Raw genomic sequence first — 18,864 nt, forward strand, 5'->3', positions numbered from 1 at the left:
GGGTAACCCTAGTTGATTTTCGAACTAATGTACAAGGTAGTGTACAACCAGTATTTAAGTGTAATGGAATGAATAGGAATAAGTCGCCAGATCTCACAGAGATTGCAGGCAGCCTTAAGAAGGAACGAAAACAAACAAAGAGCATGGGAGAAGGATGGCTGTGCACAGCCATCAAGAAAACAAGTGTAATAAGGAATGACTCATAGGCCCATGATGGGCTGTGGAACAGGTAGCAGTGACGGGGAGGGATGACGGGCTTGTCCAGGCAGCATCAGGCGGGCAGCGGAGTTGATGGGGTTGAAGCGGAGGAGGGAGAAGGTGTGGGGAGTGGTCACCTGACTGTGGGAATTACCGGGTCATGACAGTATCCCCCCTTGGGACTGAACCCTTGAAGTCCCATGCGTGTGTGAGAATCCTGTGGCCTATGCCAGGTTTGATTCCGACAGCGATCTGAACAAAAGGACTTAACTTTGCTGTTGCAACCCAAGATGCCCCCTAAGGCTCGTGCGATGGACCTCTCTTCCTGGAAGATTGAAGACCTCCAGTACGACTCTGGCGATGAGCAGGAGCTCATGCTCCAGAAATGCCAGGAACGCCACAGATGGCGCTGGGTTGAGGCTGATTGTGTGGAGGAGTTGCGTCATGCAGAAGAGGCTCACTGCGAGGCAGAGCGACTAGCGGCAGCTTGTCTTGCTGCTGAAGAAGAAGAGAAAAAGAAAAGGAAAACAGCTGAGTCAGTGACAGGGAAGGTGAGTAGTCCTGGTCGACTGATCGGGGGCACAGGGTGCTACTGATCATCCTGATCATCTTGATCACAGCGTCCTGTGGCCAGTAACTGACCATCTACAGTGGGAGATGATCCCCCACCTTGTGATCGTTGCGTCCAGCATAAGGTTACCTGCATCTTGGGTACGTGTCATATCCATCTATGGCCATCGACTTCCACTACCTCCGATCTCTCCAGACTACCTCCACTCCTTCTTCACTAACCTTGGAGCTCCCATATTCCGCAATCACCTCTGCTTCCCTCGATGGTCACCTGTCAGGGCACACCCACCTGACCTGGCCCCACCCGGCCCCACTTCACCTGGTACCCCACCACCCAGTCTTCTCCTACCTCCTCCCCCCTTCCTCTTTCTTTCTTTCTCCATTTCACTTCCTCTTCATTTATTTCACTTTCTCTTTATTTTCTCTTTATTCTACATGGACGACCTTTCCTTGTATCAATGTACCATTGACCCACCTGCAGTGTGCTCACAACATGCCCAGCCCAGGCGCCTCGGGCGACCCCCGCTACATCCAGCTTGTGTGTTCACAGTGGATGCCCTCGGGATCCCCCATGGGGACACCCGGGTGACTACAGCTGTATGCAAGGATGACGTGGCACCCATCATGTGACCCAAGCCGCATGTATATAAACATACCTGAAGTGGGAACTGAAGAAGTAGCCTTCTTCTCACCCTTTTCCACTTCAGGTAAGTAACATAGTATTCCCTTTTAATAATAATAACACCCTTTTCCACTTCAGTCTAAGTGGCCAGGGACTGTCTCCTGAGCCAGGCCCACCAGTACACACACCCGCTCCACACCCTGCAAGACTTCTAGTATTGTCAGAGACCAGATTCGAGACGAGGGAGAGTCTCCGTAGCGGAGGGCTTTGGCCTCAGTGACTTCTGCCAAGAGCGCTGTGCCTAGTGACATGTCCATGCCCTAACTTACTGACTGGCAATCAGAACCGAAGGGGGGTAACTCTAGTTGATTTTATTACTGGAGTGTAACCTATGTACAAGTGGGATATATATATGGTTACAGCGAAGACGGGTCCGCAATTGGCGGAGCCGAATGGAGTGGAGCTAACGGGGTTAAACATTAGCTGACTGAATATTACCGACGAGTCGGGTCGCAGGGTTAGCGGAAAGGCAGGCGATAACCCAGAAACGGAAAGGAGGGATAGGCCCGAAGGTGGGCTCTGCAGGGCAGGCGAGTGTATTGCCCAGCGGAGACGGGAGTGTGCTAGCGGACGTCGGAGCTGTCCGGAAGTCTTTGGGGCTCCGTACTTAGGGAGGCGTAGGTAATAAATTGAAATGAGGGGGTGGTGACCATCGAGGGGTACCGAGAGGATTGCGGAATATGGGAGCTCCGAGGTTAGTGAGGGAGGAGCGGAGTTAGACCGGAGGGATCGGAGGGACCGGAAGTCGGTGGCTGGGGATGGATATGACAAGTGTCGGGCATCTCACCTGGGCCTCCTCCACCCCGGACGTGTCCCTGACATCACCACCCCCTCTTTTCAATATATTACCTACACCTCCCTAAGTATGGAGCCCCGAAGGCTTCCGGACAGCTCCGATGTCCGCTAGCACACCCCCACCTCTGCTGGGCAATACATTCACTTGCCCTGCAAGCCCACCTTCAGGCCTATCCCTCCTTTCTGTTTCTGGGTTATCGCCTATCATTCCGCTAACCCCGTAACCTGACTTGTCGGTAATATTCAATTGGCTAATGTTTAACCCCGTTAGCTCCACTCTGCTCCGCCCCGTCGTTTACGGGCCTGCCCCCGCTGTAACTATATATACTTGACTTGTAAATAGGTTACACCTCAGTAATAAAATCGACTAGAGTTGACCCCCTTTAGTTCTGGTTGCCAGTTAGTAAGTTAGGGCACGGATGTGTTACTTGGCACAGCGCTCCTGGCATAAGTCACTGAGGCCGAAGCCCTCCGCCACGGAGACATTCCTTCATCTCGATCTGATCTCTGACAGTACAGGCAATTGCAGTGTTTGTGCCGAGTGCCAGAGACTGAAGCAGAAGTGTTGATGTGGGGACTGGATGTCACCTGTGGCAAAGTGCCCATGAGTGAAGGGGCCTAAGGAGGACACGGAGGTGTTGGAAGTGGACGATGACAAATCAGATGATGAGGGAGAGCATTCCACTGAGGATCACCTTGTGTGGATCCACAAGGCGATCCTGGCCATGAACAAGACTCTGACAGGCCTGACTGCTATAGCGGGCTGCCTACTCGAATATGTCACTGATACTGAGGAACAATGCCTAATGGACATGTGGTCGAGGAGAGAACACGTGGAGGCTGAGGAGCAGGGTGCAAGATTGGGTGGAGAGAGAGTGGGGCAGGCTGAGACTAGTACCTCTGACTCCTATTCCACTCTGTTGTTAGATTCTGCCTTTACCGATTAACAATCCCATCCTCTGTCATCAAGCATGTTGTGGTCCCGGCTTCGCCGGATATCATGCGTGGAAATCGGTGATGAGATCCGAGGTGTGTTCCAGCTCCGTAGTGGGGAGCCACTCGGTTTCCTTGTCAGTGCCTTCGTACCAAGCCAATGTACCAGGTACAGCAGCTTGCAGCTGTGCCATCAGTCAGTCTTGGAATCCAGGATCTCGGTGATCTCGTACTCGAGTTCACCATTGATCTCGACTGGCAGTGGCGGAGGCTGTTCCCGGTTAGGGATGGTATTGGGTGTCACGGGCTCAAGTTGAGAGACATGAAAGACTGGGTGCACAGCCTTCATGGTGTTGGGGAGGCAGAGAGTGCGTGAATGAGAGCCTGGCTGTGCAATGATCTCAAACGGCCCAAGGTTCTTCTCGGTGAGTTTTGCCGACAGCCTAGTAGTGCAGAAATACTTGGCCTTGACGAATGCTGAGCTGCTGATGTTGAACGGTGGTGCAGGGAGCCGTCAAGTGTCTGCAGGGCCTTGGTAGTGCTGCTGGGAATGGGTCATCTCTTCACAGAGGAATTGGTGGAGGGAGTCGAGATCAACCGAGTAATCTTGTGCTCGCGCCGAGGTCAGATCTCGCTTGGGGTGGATGGCAAGGTTGGGGTGATACCCCTTGTTGGTGAAGAACGGTGAAACCCCCCGTGGTAGCATTCAGGGCATTATTGTAGGCGAACTCGGCGAGGGGCAGGAGTTCCGACCAGTTGTCCTGCTGGTAGTTACAATAAACGTGTAGATACTGCTCCAGGGTTTGGTTCATCTGCTCGGTTTGACCATCGCCCTCAGGGTGGTATCCCAAGGTAAAGTGTAGCCGTATATCAAGGGCCTTGCCCAGGGAGCAGAAGAAGTGGGAGATAAACTCGGATCCCCTATCCGAGGTGATGTGGGAGGGAACACCATGCTTGGAGAAGATGTGGAGTAAGAACAGTTTTGCCAAATCTGGCACCGTGATGGTGTCCGTTGATGGTATGAAGATGCACTGCTTGGACAACTGGTCAACAACAACCAATATGGCAGTGTACCCAGAAGAGGTGGGAAGGTGTTCTATGAAGTCCATGGAGATGGAGTGCCACAGGCATTTGGGGATTGGGAGTTGTTTGAGCAGGCCATACGGCTTGTGGTGGGGAGTTTTGGCGTGGGCACAAGTGGTGCAGGAAGACACATAGTCTTTAATGAAGGTGCACATGCTGGCCAGGTATACTCCCGGCAGATGAGATCCAAGGTACGGTTCCGTCCAAAGTGCCCAGAGAGTGGGTGGTCGTGCTTGTATCTCAGTATGCGAAGCCTGAGGTTGTTGGCATCTGGGACGTAGATCCGGTTGTCCAGCCTTATGAGGCCATCTGCATCCTTAGACCAACGGGAATCCTCTGGTATTGTGGCAGTGAGATAGTCTGCAACGGTGGGGTCATGGGGAAGGGTGGTGATGATGTCCTTATGGATAGCGTCGATGTCAATGAGGGAGCTTGTGTGGAGGACAGGTTCTGCGAGGTATGTAGCTCTTAGGGAGGACGCGAGCTGCTCCTGTGTGAACACCGGTCTGAAGTTTTGAGGGTTAACGTGAGCGTAGTCCCTATCCCCCTCTTTGGGGTAAACGTCCCACCGTCTAGTCAACGCATCCGGTTTCGTGCCCAATTTTCCTGGGCAGAAACGGACCACCATGTTGAATTGGGATAAAAACTCTGACCACAGTGCCTGATGGCAGGTCAAGAGCTTTGTGGTGCAAAAATATTCCAGGTTTTTGTGGTCGGTGACCATGTCAATGGGTGTTCCCGAGCCCTCTAAGTAGTGCCACCATCCTCGAAAGGCTTCATAGATGGCTAGAAGCTCCTTGTCGTGGGTGTCATAATTGAGTTCCGGCACCGTCAGCGTCCTTGACCGAAAGCAACAGGGTGTATCTCATCATCTGGGCAGCGGATGGAGATGATGCCTGATATTGCGTAATCAGAGGTGTCTGTCTCGATGATGATCGGCGCATCGGGGACCCAATGGGTTAGGATGGGGGCAGAGGTAAAGGCCTGCTTTAGGCATTGAAACACTGTGCAGCAGTCGTCAGAGAACACCCAGGGGACTCCCTTGCGGGTGAGTCGGGTCAGCAGTACCACAATATCAGAATATTCGTGGATAAAACATTGATAGAAATTAGCGAACATCAGCAAACTTGGTAGGGAGCTCTTGGAGCTCTCAGAGCTCTCAGAGCTCTGTGAGCAAATTGAGTCTTTTTGCTGTGCACCCTCTACACATTGGGTGGAGAAAATTAAATGTTTGAATGATTTTATTCTCCTAAGGATGCAGAAGTGCAAAGATAATATGTATATACATTTTTGGAAATGCATATTCCATGGCCAGCATCATTACTTGAAACACTCTATGAGCTCTATGAGCTCACTGAGCTCATAGAGCTCATAGAGCTTTTTGTTTTTAAATCATGGATGGTCTTCATATCTCCATGAAATCTGCTTAGTTATTTTGGCACCAGTAGTGCAAAGATAATATGGATATATATGTGTGTAAAATGGCCATTGTCATTGCTCTGAAAGCTCTATGAGCTCTATGAGCTCTATGAACTCAGTGGGCTCATAGAGCTCATATACCTTTTGTGTTTACTAAAATCAGCACCTTATTTGTTTATTGCTATTTACAAAATATGAGGAAAACTCTGAAATTCAAAAATTTGCACTTTATCTTTCATCTCATTTCTTGCTCAAAACTCAACCAATTTTGATGATTCTATGTGAATTGGAAAGCACCAAAGTGTGGCAATGTAACCATGCATGTTATGTAGGGTATAAATCAGTTTTAACAAAGTGTTCCAAATGAAGTAAATTGAAAATACCACCCAATAAAGCAAACAAAAAGCTGATGTATTCTTCAGATATCATCCAAGCCTTTGACACCAAATTTCCCATGGTCAAAAAGCCATGGTTATTTGGCTCACTGTCAGGGCCCAGCCCTTGTTCTGTGACAGGCCCAGGGGGATCCTCCTAGTCGCTGGGGTATCTAGTCCCAGTCCAAGATCCTCAAACTCACTGAGGGGGCTAAACCTTCTCAACCTCCTCTACAAATGGGAGCCAGGAACTATACAGTTTTCAGCTCTTTGTTGACTCCCCATAAATGGCACCCCCCCGTGGGAACGAGCTGCTCACCCAGAAAGTTCCCACAGTTGTGGCTGTGATGGTTTCTGGGTGAGTAACTTACCCAGAACTTTCCCATGGGTCTGCATGCATGCGGGATTGTGGAATAGTGAGGGGCTGTGCCCTGACACTCACCAAAACATGGTGGGAGACTTTTCTAACACTGAAACATACATTGCTACATTGCCCCACTTTGGCACTTTCCAATGCACATTGAATTATCAAAAAAGTGAATTAATTTTTTTTCCAATTATTCCTAATTTCCTGAAATATCTCTCCCTAACTTATCCCAAAATTTCTGATTTTCCCCCTGATTTTTTGGACATTCTCCTTTTTTAGAAAGTCCCCCATTTTCTGAATTTTCCTTAATTTTCCCTGACTTTTTTTCAAGTTTTTAGAAACCCCCCAGTTCCCCCTCATTTTCCTCCCATTTTCCCCTTCATCCCCCCCCTCAATTTCCCCCCCATCCCCCCCTTCGATTTTCCCCTCATTCCCCCCCCAATTCCCACCTCAATTTCCCCCCCATTTCTCCCCCATTCCCCCCTCCAAATTTCCCCTCATTCCCCCCCCCATTCCTTCCCAATTTCCCCCTCATTCCCCCCCCATTCCTTCCCAATTTCCCCCTCATTCCCCCCCATTCCCCCCTCAATTTTCCCCTCAATTCCCTCCTCAAATTTCCCCCCATTCCCCCCCATCCTCCCTCCAAATTTCCCCTCATTCCCCCCCCATTTCCCCCCTCCATTTCCTCCCCCATTTTCCCCCTCATTCCCCCCTCATTCCCCCCTCCAAATTTCACCCCATTCCCCCCCTCCATTTTCCCCCCACTTCCCCCCTCAATTTCCTCCCTCATTTCCTCCCTCATTCCCCCCAATTCCCTCCTCATTTCCCCCTCCAAATGTCACCCCATTCCCCCCCTCCATTTTCCCCTCATTTTCCCCCTCATTTCCCCCCTCATCCCCCCCTCCAAATTTCCCCATTTCCCCCCTCATTTTCCCCCCATTTCCCCCTTTGATTTTTCCCTCATTCCCCCTCCCAATTCCCCCCCATTCCCCCCCTCAATTTTCCCCTCATTTTCCCCCCCATTTCCCCCCCATTTCCCCCCATTTCCCCCCCACTCATTTTCCCGCATTTTCCCTAAGTAATTTCAGATTAACTGCATTTATATCCCTAAATTTGGTCTATATATTGATTGGGCTACATACCCTTGGTGTCTGGTGCCGCATTGGTGCTGAAAGTGAAGCTGAGTTTGTTCAGTCCCTTGTATGGTAGGGAGTTGGCTATGGCTAGTCACATGATGCCATAGTCAATGCTTTTAAATTTAAATTTTGATATCGGGTAAATTAAACACTCAGGGAGCTCATATAGATAATAGTCCCCTGTGTGCAAATATAGCTCTATGAGCTCTCGGAGCTTTGACTACTTTTTGGAGCTCTCAGAGAAGGGGACCTGCAATTTCAAAGTACTGAAGCTCTGAGAGCTCTGAGAGCTCTATGAGCTCTATGAGCTCTCAGGCCTCCGCATCCAGGTTTGCTGATGCTCTGTTACTCCTCCGCCACCCTTCCGCCAAGTTACGACCTTCCACTGCTGTTCCGTACTTCACACTCGGACACCGCTCATACCTTACTCCGAGCCTCCGTCATAGTCCCTACCTCGGACTTTGACTCCACCTCGGTCTTAGTCCATTGCATTGGTGACCTCATACTACGTAAACACCATTGCCAATATCCCTCGGACTTTCAACCCTGCCTCCGTAACCTCCGTAAGCTCCGCAACCCCCGAGCTTCACGGATCGCCTTCGGCACCCTCGCCGCTTGTAATGTATTTCTTGCATTTTCCCCTCACCCCTATTTGGACTACTGCTTCTTCCTATTCTAGCCAGTTAGTCATCATCCCCACTTCCCCTCATCCTCCTGCCCCTCTGGGCATCGCCCTCCCTACCTCCTTTCGGATGTATCACAGGTCCTGCCTTATGACCTTCGGTACCTCTCCGCTCCTTCTACCCTTTGTTCCCGTTCGGACGTCTTCGTTCCGATTCGGTTACCCTTTGTTTTCCTTGTGCTTTTGCCCCTTCCATTATATATATCGGCGCTTGTACATACTCGTTTTGGTTTAGTCCGAAATCGACCTGAAATGCCCCCTAGAGACTTCCTGCTCACCTACTGTGAAATTAAGGACCAAATGGACAAACAGCAATGGCACAGCGCTCCGCTTGAGTCGCTGAGGCCAAGGTCCCTCCACGCTAAGTCTCCGATTCCACTCCAGAGTCGTCTGTTTCCGCCCGTTCTAACAGAATTAGCCAAAACACTCGGATTGGTACTATATTTACAATAAATAACACTAGTACACTTCCCCATCCTAACTAAAGAACCAGGGAACAGCTTGGTGGTGGTCTCGTTTGAACCTCCCAACTGACCTTCCTTCGTTCTCTCCTTCACCGCTTCGCTGTTGCAAACCTCGGACGGCAATCCCTCATCATAGGGCACTCATGGCTGCTCCACCACAACCCGGAAGTGGATTGGGCACGACAGAAAGTCATCATGTCCCGCTGTCCATCATCCTGCCAGCTACCACGGGCGTTAGATGATCAGAACCCTGAGCTAGAGCCTGGGGATGGGATTTGTGCAGCAATCATCCCCCAGGATGGGGCCACAACCTGAGGGCGACCACGACACCCTCCCAGCGGATGGCCCAGGAAGCTCGCAAGCCGGATGCAGAACCTGCATTGTTTGAAGAGCTGGTACCAGACCACTACCAAGACTTCCGGGACGTGTTCTTGAAGGAGGCCTTCGACTGACTGCCCGGGACCACGCCATAGACCTGGTGCCAGACGCTAAGTTTCCCCGAGGAAAGACCTTCCCCCTCTCCCACCTGGAGCAGAAGGAGCTGGACGAGTTCCTACGTGGGAACTTACAGAATGGACGCATCTGACCATCCAAGTCCCCAATGGGGGCCCCAGTCTTCTTCATTAAAAAGAAGGACAGGTCGCTACGCTTGGTCCAGGACTACCGGAAGTTGAACGAGATCACCATGAAGAACTCATACCCACTCCCACTCATCTCAGACATCCTTGCCCACCTCTGCAAGGCTAAGTACTTCTCAGCCCTGGATCTGCGCTGGGGGTTCAACAATGTCCGGATCAAGGATGGGGATGAGTGGAAGGCAGCATTTGCAACCAACCGAGGGCTGTTCGAGCCCATGGTGATGTTCTTCGGCCTGTGCAACTCCCCTGCAACCTTCCAGACGATGATGAACAACATCCTCATCTTCACTGCCACCCTAGAAGAGCACCGGAAGGTCGTCCAGGAGGTCCTAGAGACATTGTGGAGGAGGAAACTCTTTCTAAAGCCTGAGAAGTGCAAGTTTGAGCAGACAAGGATCGAATACCTTGGCCTTGTCATTTCTGAGGGCAACATTGCAATGGACCCGGTGAAGATCTGTGGAGTCCTCGACTGGCCAACCCCAACCAAGGTGAAAGAGGTACAATCCTTCTTAGGATTTGTGAATTTCTACTGTTGGTTTATTGAGGATTTCTCTGAGAAAGCATGACCCCTCCACTCGCTGACCCGGAAGGCCCAAGCCTGGAGCTGGGGCCCAGATGAGGACCGGGCCTTCCATGCCCTCAAAGAAGCTGTCACCTCTGCCCCCATACTCTCCTTCCCCACGGACTCTGGCCGCTTCAGGCTCGAGTGTGACGCCTCCAACTTCGCGACCAGTGCAGTCCTCTCCCAGCTCCAGCCAGATGGAGAGTTCCACCCAGTAGCGTTCATGTCCAAGAGCTTTACAGACGTTGCAAGAGGGCTAGCGGCTCTCAGCGCCAACCAAGCTCGTGGGGGAAACTCTCCACAAGAACTCCTTTCTCCACTGGCCTCGATCCTAAAACTCCGGGAAATTCTCCGGAAATTCCGCAAGGTCCGGGCTCAGTGTCCACTACCCACTCTTTGTGGGTTAGACGACTGCCCTTACTCCTACTGTTGGAACTTCTAACACACTCACACTAACTCTGACGCGTCCTAGCGCCTTAGAGAAATTTAGAGGAGGGGAGAACTTAATTTTCAATCCCGGTATGTACAGGATTATAAAGAATAAACATTTTTAGAAATGATTGATGGGAAATATTGGCGCCATATGGCTCCTGGACCCCATCGTAAGCGAAATATTTGAAAAGGGCATCAAAAGAATAAAAGAATATCATCCAATATATCAAAATGATGGTAAAAATGTGAAAATATGAGGAAAATCGGGAATTTATCAATGATTTCACAAAATTAGTACCCGAAACTGGAAATGTGGCTGGGAATAACCTTTACGCGGCTAAAGAACATTTTTCCCAATTTATTTGATGCCTTGGGAATGTGTGAAGCATGCTTTTCTGACTTCCCGCTTGCCTAAATTGAACTTCCCACGCCCGCACATGACCAGATCCCGTGACCCGCGCCGTGGCCAACCTCCCCAACACTTAACTCCACCAAATCTCCACCGATTGGGACGATCTTGACATCGACGGATTCGCAGGAATTAGGAGTATTTTTAGGTACCAAGTTTGTATCGAATTATAGAACGAATGAAGATGATTTTTGAATGGTGTAAATGGATATCCGAGCCGGCTCTGCGTGTGGGCGATTATCCCGCCTACATACAGGCCTAGCTCTTATTGTGGTCCCTCACAATGCGCTTGAGGTTCCTTGCTCGTCCTGCGAGCGTTAACAACTTGAGTCCAAACATAAATATCTCCCCATCCCCGTATAAATATTTCCAAACAATTTCCCGTCCTCAACCTATCGTACATGGTATAGCTTTCTCCACTAAGTCCTAGTCTTCTTGGACTTCCTGCCTCCTGCGGCCGACCTATTCGCCTCACCACTCATCATTTGGTCGTCCTTGAAGGACAACTTCCCCTTCGCGGACCCCGAGGTTTCGGCCTCCAAAGGCCTCACCTCGTCCCTTTCCCTGATCTGTTCTTTCTCCTTCCCTTTCAACGCCTCTTTCTTCTCCTTTTCCAACTTCTCCTTCGCCCTCTGATTCCTCACGACTCTCCTTGCCTCCATCTCTCGTTCTGCCGACCTCTCCCGACGAAACTGCTCTTGCGCCAAGTCCAACTCGGTATAGTCCATGGGTGGTAGGATGGAAGGGAGTGGGAATATCGTCCCCCACGCATCCCATAACAACCGCGTGTATGCAACAAAGTTGCGGTATCGAAAATCCGTCGTAGAGATTCCGTCTCCTATCCTACGTTGCATTACCCCTAGACATTCCAGGACGATGAAATAATAATCGTCGTTCGTCAACTCTTCTTCGTGAGTCGCAGTGAACATCTTCTCCACCGCGCGTGCCGCATCTGCCGTTCTCGTGAATTGGAGCTGGAACCGATCGTGCATGAGTTGGATCTTCGTGCCCGATTCCCTAAGTCCACCCATCAACGTCGTAGTCCGCTCGTTGAGATGGTAAATGAGAGTTTCCTGTTCCTTCAAGGCTTCGTATAAAAGCTTAACCCGCTCATCATGTTCACTCTTGAAGTTCCGCCCCATCTCCAGTAGCTCGTCCGTCCGTTCCCTAGCCTCCACGATACAGTCCACAACATCTCTACTGGCCGCTATCATCGGCATGTGGGGGGCCCGCTTCAGTGACTCCCTAACTTTGTTCTTCTCTGCCGTCCTCTCATCATCTGCCTGCCTCTTCTTCTCGTCCTCTTTCTCTCGTTGTTGCTCCTCTCTTATCACGTCGGCAAAGGAACGTTCGTCCTTCGGCTCATCAGTCAGTGGGGAGGCCCGCGCCGTCCACGGTCCATCGCGCTTCTTCCAATCACCATCCTTAGGTGAGTTGCCCCGCCTCCTCTTATTCGCTCGCCTACTCGTGTTCAGATCTGGTGTTCTCTCTTTCGACTTCGGCGAGGAGGAGATGGGTCCCTGGTTCAGTGGGGGTGTCGCATTCCTTCGCCTCTCCGCCTCTAGTTCTCGTCTCAATTGGGCCACTTCCGCTGCGTAGTTATCGATCTTCTGAGCTATCTCACGCTCAAACTTAGGCTCCGTGGGCGCGATTCTAGGAGGTGAGGAATTTCGCCCAGGTACAGGAGGTCGAAGATGGGGCGGACCTGACAGTCCTCCTAATCCACGACTTCCTTTCTGGTACGCGGATCCTCGTTGCATTGGAAAATTCCTGTCTGGCTTAGAGGCTCTCGCAGCGTTCACTCTCCCTGAGTCGTTGGGGTGACTGCTCTCTGCCACGTTGCACTCAAAAGAAAAACTGCGCGTTTTTATGCTCCCGTTCTCATCTGAGACCGTCTCCATAGATGGCATAGTCTGTGTCTCAACGAGTTCGATCACGTTGCCGCCATTCTGAATTGGTGGCTGCGCTGCGCTTAGCTTCGGTTCCGAGGGCGCTACGACTTCTATCTCTGGGTCGCCCAACCCTAACATCTGATCTGAACTTTTCTGCTCTGAATCCACGACGATCGGGAAGGAGTGCCAGGGCATGAAGTAACCACGCGGGCCGTACGGATTCCACTCATAGAGTTCTGGCCGCCCGCTCGGTTTATTCTTGAATCTGACCAACTCCCCATCTTCACCCGGATACGTCTCGTGCCTAAAGTCCCAAAACTGGGCATCTTCCTCGATAAACTTCTCTAACTCTTGGTCTGCTTGGCTCGCGATCGCAAGCTCAGGGTTGCTGGGATCGCTGATTCTCAGCTTCATCCTCCTATGCTTGTCCGCCCAATACTTCTCTGCTTCCCGTCCCTTAAGCTCCCAGGGATGTGGCAGTCCTACTCTCTTGGCTTTGACGACGTTTACTTCGTTCGTTCCCTCATTGTCGTCATCAAACTGCTCGTCCTCTGGCATGAGACGCACATTCCGAATAACGGGCTCCGTGCTCTTACGGAAGTGGTAGAGCTTGATTCTCTTCCACGCAACTGGGCGCTTAAGAGTCGTCCCATCTAACTCCTGCAGTATGAACGCGCCAGACTGCAATCTCTTGACGACGACATAAGGACCAAACCATCTAAGGTGCCCTTTCATGTCGTGTTGCATCTTCATGCGCTCGTTTGAGACTAACACCAACTCCCCTTTCCTGTACTCTCCCTTAAACATTCTCGCTGCGTGCTTCTGATTGAAAGCATCTGCGACGCGCTTCCTGGATTCATACGACGATGTCGCAGCCTTCGCAAGGAATTCTTCCCGCTGGGAGAGCTGCCTTATCCTCATCGCTATGAGATCTCGGGTTGTCGTCACGGATGGCCAATCCAACGCATGGAAAGTCCGATCTGTGGCATCAAAGGGCATCAACGGATGCTGCCCATAAAGCAAGTAATAGGGCGAATAGCCCGTGGTTTTCTTCGTAGTAACTCGATCTGCCCACAGCGCGTATCCAACAAAGTCTGGCCATTCGTTGGTCCTCCCTTGGAGAACGCGCCATATACTCTCAATCCAAACTCCGTGCCCTCGCTCAACTTTCCCGTTCGCGCCTGGGTTGTATGCCGTCGTCCTCACGATTGGCACTTTGTACTTGTCCATGAGAACTTGGGCCGCACCCTGAAACTCGCTACCGTTATCTACCGTGAGTTGAAAGATACATCCAAACCGACACATCACGTCGAACAAAAATTTGGCTATTGCTTCAGACTTGATATTCTTAAGCGCCTTAGCTTCAATCCAACCCGTCAGATTATCCACTAGATCCACCACGAACTTAAATCCTCCGCGACCGCGGGGCATATTCACAGTGTCCGCGTCAAACCGTCTGAGCAGCGTCTTAACATACTGCGGTTGAATTGGGATCGCGTTCCTATACGTCGATCGCATCTGGCACTCATGGCATGTCTGGCAATACCGACCGACTGAGTGGTACAAGTTCGGCCACCAGTAACTGTCTTTGATCTTCTGATATGTAGGATCTCGACCTCGATGTCCACTGCCATCGTGGGCGTCTCTAATAATCCTCACGCGAATCTCTGGACTGAGGACAACTTGCAAAAGGGGCTTATCCCCGTTCCTTTTCCACAGCACTCCTTCATAGATGAGGAAGTTTCTTGCGCGATTGATCAGCTGGCGCGCTACACGCTTGTCCGCTGGAATCGTCCCCAAGTGGAGGAATGATATTATTTCCTTCCAATACTGCTCTGAATCGTACTCTTCCGTCCTGTGAGGGTGCTCTAGCTTCTCTTTCTGCTCTTTCGGCTCGGGTTCGTCTGCCCTTCCCTCATACACTTCACCATCTCGCTTGGCTCGCGCTAATCTCTCGGGTTCTAACCAACTAACCTCGAGCGCCTTGCACTCTCCGCTTCTACGATCAAGACGAGTATCCTTGACCCTCAGGTCCTCGTCAACATCAAACTCTTGTTCCAGAATCTCCATGCTGGAAACTTCGCGGAACTCCTCGTTGTAAGGCGTGTCCAGAGCCTTCACCAACTTCACTCCCTCCTCTACGTCGATCTCACCGTCACTATACTCGGAATCCTCCTCTGCACTTCTTCGTCTGGAGAGTCCATCTGGGGCTCTGTGCTTCTCAGCAGGATTGTGTTCAATCTCGAAGCTAAACATCAAGATGAATGTTATCCATCTCGTCATCGCCGCGTTCGGCAAGTCTGGCGAATTTATCATTTGGATCAAAGATATCGCGTCGACCTGAAGCTTGAAATGAATGTTGTATAAACGGTGCCTTTCTGCCTTGAAAGCCCGTAGTACTCCATACAGTTCCAGTTTCGGTTGCGAGTATCTGCTCTCAACTTCGTTGAACGTGAGGGATCCGAAAACGATTGGATACACCCCATCCTCAAAACGCTGGTTAATGAGCCACCCGACTCCTATGACTGAAGAGTCAACTTGGATCGTGACTAGGCCCAAGTCTGTCTCCCGCTGGTTCTTGGGTTTCACTGATGACGCGAGCTGAAAGTTCAACGATCTGATGGGTACCGCTCGCGATGCTAAATCTTTAAGCTCTATCATCGCCTGCTCGGCCTCATTCGACCATTTGAACTCATGCGGCGCCATCTTCTTCGTGAGGAGTGTAAGAGGCTTGGCGACTTTCGCGAAGTCCTTAATCCAGCGCCTCACGACTCCAACAGTTCCGAGAAATCCTCTCACTTCAGACGGATTCTTACACGAGGGCCAGTTCTTAAGCTTGGCCGTAATCTCATGGGATATATGCATCCCGTCGATCGATACTACCGCACCCAACATAGCTAAACGCGGAGTAGCCAACACCATCTTCGTCCCTGACACCGTCGCTCCACTCTCCTTGATTCTCGCTAGCAACTCTTGTAGATTATGCGCGTACTCCCACACGAACTTCCTGATCTGCGGATTCTCTGGAATCGACTCATCGTTACTACGTGTCTTGGGACCCTTAAGCGCGCAGTCGTCTATGAACACGTCTGCCTTCTCAGGTATCATGGGCTCGATCATATGAGTCGTGCGTCTCTGAAATTCGACTGGGGAGTTGGTGTATCCCTGAGGCAAGGTTGTCTGCCTCAGCGATCCCATCCTATAAGCTCCAAACGTCGTCATATCCCGTGAACTGGGCGCTAAGACGACACTGTCGAATCCACTCTTCAAATCGAAAATCCCATAAATCGCTGAACCCGCGAAAGAATCCAACATCTCGTCTATTCTCGGCAACGCTGCTGCATCTCTAATCGACACTGCGTTCAACGGTTGTAGATCGTGGACGATCCTAAGACTATGGTCCTTCTTTTCCACCGCGAAAAACCTTGCTCTGTAGGAGGACTGGGATGGTTCGTATTTCCCAGCGTCCATCTGCTCTCTCATCATTCTCAGTATCTCTTCCGTTCTCGCTGAAGGCAACCTCAAAGGCTTGATCTGCCACGGCGTATGAGGCACTGTCCTCATGACATAATCCGGATAGTACTTCCTGTTGAAAGTGCCTCTCTCGGAGTCTGTAAACGCTATAGCGTTCTCGTACTGCTTCAACACATAAGCCAATAAGTTCGTCTCTGGCTTCGTCAAAAACTCTGCTGGCACCCGCGCTATGATCTTCGCCATACGGTCTCTCGTCAGCCGACCGCTCAACTCCACGTTCGCAAACTCCGGGGGGTTGGTCGGCAACTGAGGCAGTTCCTCAACCTCTATAGGTGCATACGTAGGCACAGTCGCCTCCGGATCATGCATTGCGACCGGCAATATCTTTTGGGCTACAGGCTTGTACTTAGCGCCCATCACTGCTCTCGCGAATCTTCTCGCCGTGCCCTGTGCTTCCTCTTGGCTCATTCCTCGGGCCATCAGAACTTTCTCGACTCTAGTTGGCATAGGAGGACTCTCTGGCTCCTTCACGATATGCCAAACTCGCTTCACCGCTCTCAAGATTGAGGGCTCTTCAATTTCTTTCAACGCGACAATGGTCTCAAGGCTGTTAGGCCTAAGCTCTTTCGAGCTTACCTCTCCCGTCTCAAGAGTCTCGAACACGTTGGCAAGGCGCGATAGGAACACTGGCGCTTCCTTGGCTTTAGGGTCGTCGCCCGGCTTAACCTTCTCTAGATCAAACTCTGCCATCGCCGAATTCAATCTCTTACGAGCATACGCTGGAAAAACGTTTCTAGGCGCTGAAAGAATAGGCAGCTTGATCTTCACGGAAGCGCCATTTTCTCTGTCTCCTTCATTCCAAATCTGTATCTCCATTCCCATACCCTGAACGTAATCGATGCGCGTGCTATGGCCGAACAACCATGGCTGGCCCAATATAATATCCTTGCCGTTCAGCTTATCTCGCGTGATGAAAAAATTGTGAGGAACTTCAACACCTCCGATGGTAACGGGTACGTCTCTACACAATCCCTCTAACGCTACTTGATGACCGGAAACGCCTCTCAGCGTCCAGGTGGCTCCAGCTGGGTCGATCGGTAACTCTAACGCGTCAGCCTGCTCGCTGGTCATAATGTTGAGTTCACTTCCCGTGTCGATCAACATCGTACACGGGCGCTTATAAATCACTCCTTGAACCTTCGCAGTAACCATCGCTAGAAACGAGGGTGGCCGCTTGACGTGGTTTAGATCTGCCACACCGTAAGCACGCTCATACTCTGACTCCAGCATGCGCTGATAGTACAAATCCGCTAACTCTTCGATTGATCCAACGTAGGTACAGTCATCGCTATCGTCTACATCGAGACTGGCTATCTCAGTCGAGATCGGAGAATTTTCGTTCGAAATCAAAGAAACCTCCGCGTTCATAACTCTCGCATCCTCTTCTTCGTCCGTCATGTACTCTACGATATTAGTCTGCCTCGTAGGAATTCTATGAATCCTTGTCGCTGCAGTCAACCGTTTGTTAAGTTCGTAAGATGTCCCAAAGATCGTTCCCAACGGAACGGTGACCTCCTGATTCATCAAACGTTCAAATAAGTCGTCATTCTTGACCCGTTCCTGCAATTCTGACGCAAATCGATATGCTGGGCCCGACTTCTGTCTGAAGTTTGTCCGCTTCGGGTCCTGCACCTCAACATTCTCAGGCATCTTCTTGGTCTTACTCGTACTGGGTAGCGTTCTCGGATTCGGCGCGACCTGAGGGTCCGCCCTCTGCTTCCCCTTGTCTCGCAAGGGTTCCTCTCGATCAACGTCCATTTTCGATGGACCACTCTCTGGAGGCGTCCTCTTAAGAATTACCGGGGGCGCTGGCACTTCAACATATGCCCTATTCGGTGGCGCCGCGTGCTTCCTCAACTCATCCTGCGGTATTACTCTGACTTGGGGTGGAGGCGGTGGAGGACTCTTCGGCCGTTCGTAAGGTTTCGACTTAGATGGCCTTCCCCTCTCCTTCTCCGTTCGCTCTGCTGGAAACACCTCGTATACAGCGTCCCCTAGCCCTCCAAACTCATGATTCGCGGTCTCAAAATCAAAATCCCGCATCCATTCTAAGTTGGCTGTCGTAGTGCGCATCGCGGCTCTCTGCCTGATCAAATGCGCCAGCTTCTCTCCAAAAGCTCGGGGTAACCTACTACCATCTGCCATAACCAATCTGTTGGTGGCATCGTACTTCAACACTCCCGCCGCTAAAAACGCTCTCGTCTCGGGGCATTCCTTAACCCCGTGTCCCTCATCGTCGCACATGTAACACTTCAAAATTCCACCCGTGGATACCTGAGGCCCAGCTCTGGGTCTGTTTTCCGCCTTAGCAAGTTCAATCGTGAGCTTGCTGATCCTATCTGCGAGATCGTCCATGTTGGACTTGAAGCCCGCGTCAGGTTCGACTCTAGGAGCTGCGACTGGCGGCTCTGGTTTCTTATCCACAGACTTCGACGCCTCTGTCGTCGATGGAGACTTCTTCTGTACTTTCTTAACGGGCGTCTTTTTCTTTACGACCTTGACCTCTTGTCGCTTGCGAACCGTACGCTTCATACTCTCATCGTCCGTTGACTCATCGTCTGAACTCCCGTCACTACTCGAATTCGAATCTGAACCGCTATCCGAACCGTCATCATCACTATCCGTCTCCACATCTGAATCATCGTCGCGATACAAGTCGTGTTTCAACAGATGTTTCGCTGTGGCTACAACTTG

At 51.1% G+C, this 18,864-nt stretch overlaps 1 protein-coding gene across 1 annotated transcript; it reads right to left on the minus strand.

Annotated features, from left to right (window-relative positions):
- Positions 1–11,006: 11,006 nt before the first annotated feature.
- EI90DRAFT_943854 (uncharacterized protein) lies at positions 11,007–13,551 on the minus strand (the record flags this gene model as incomplete). Its single annotated transcript, XM_039068272.1, has 1 exon — positions 11,007–13,551. A coding segment is annotated over one exon (2,388 nt), but the record flags the coding sequence as incomplete, so codon positions are not given.
- Positions 13,552–18,864: the final 5,313 nt, after the last annotated feature.

The sequence above is a fragment of the Cantharellus anzutake genome, assembly GCF_015039405.1.
Source record: "Cantharellus anzutake strain C23 chromosome Unknown EI90scaffold_218, whole genome shotgun sequence".
Taxonomy (NCBI): Eukaryota; Fungi; Basidiomycota; class Agaricomycetes; order Cantharellales; family Hydnaceae; genus Cantharellus; species Cantharellus anzutake.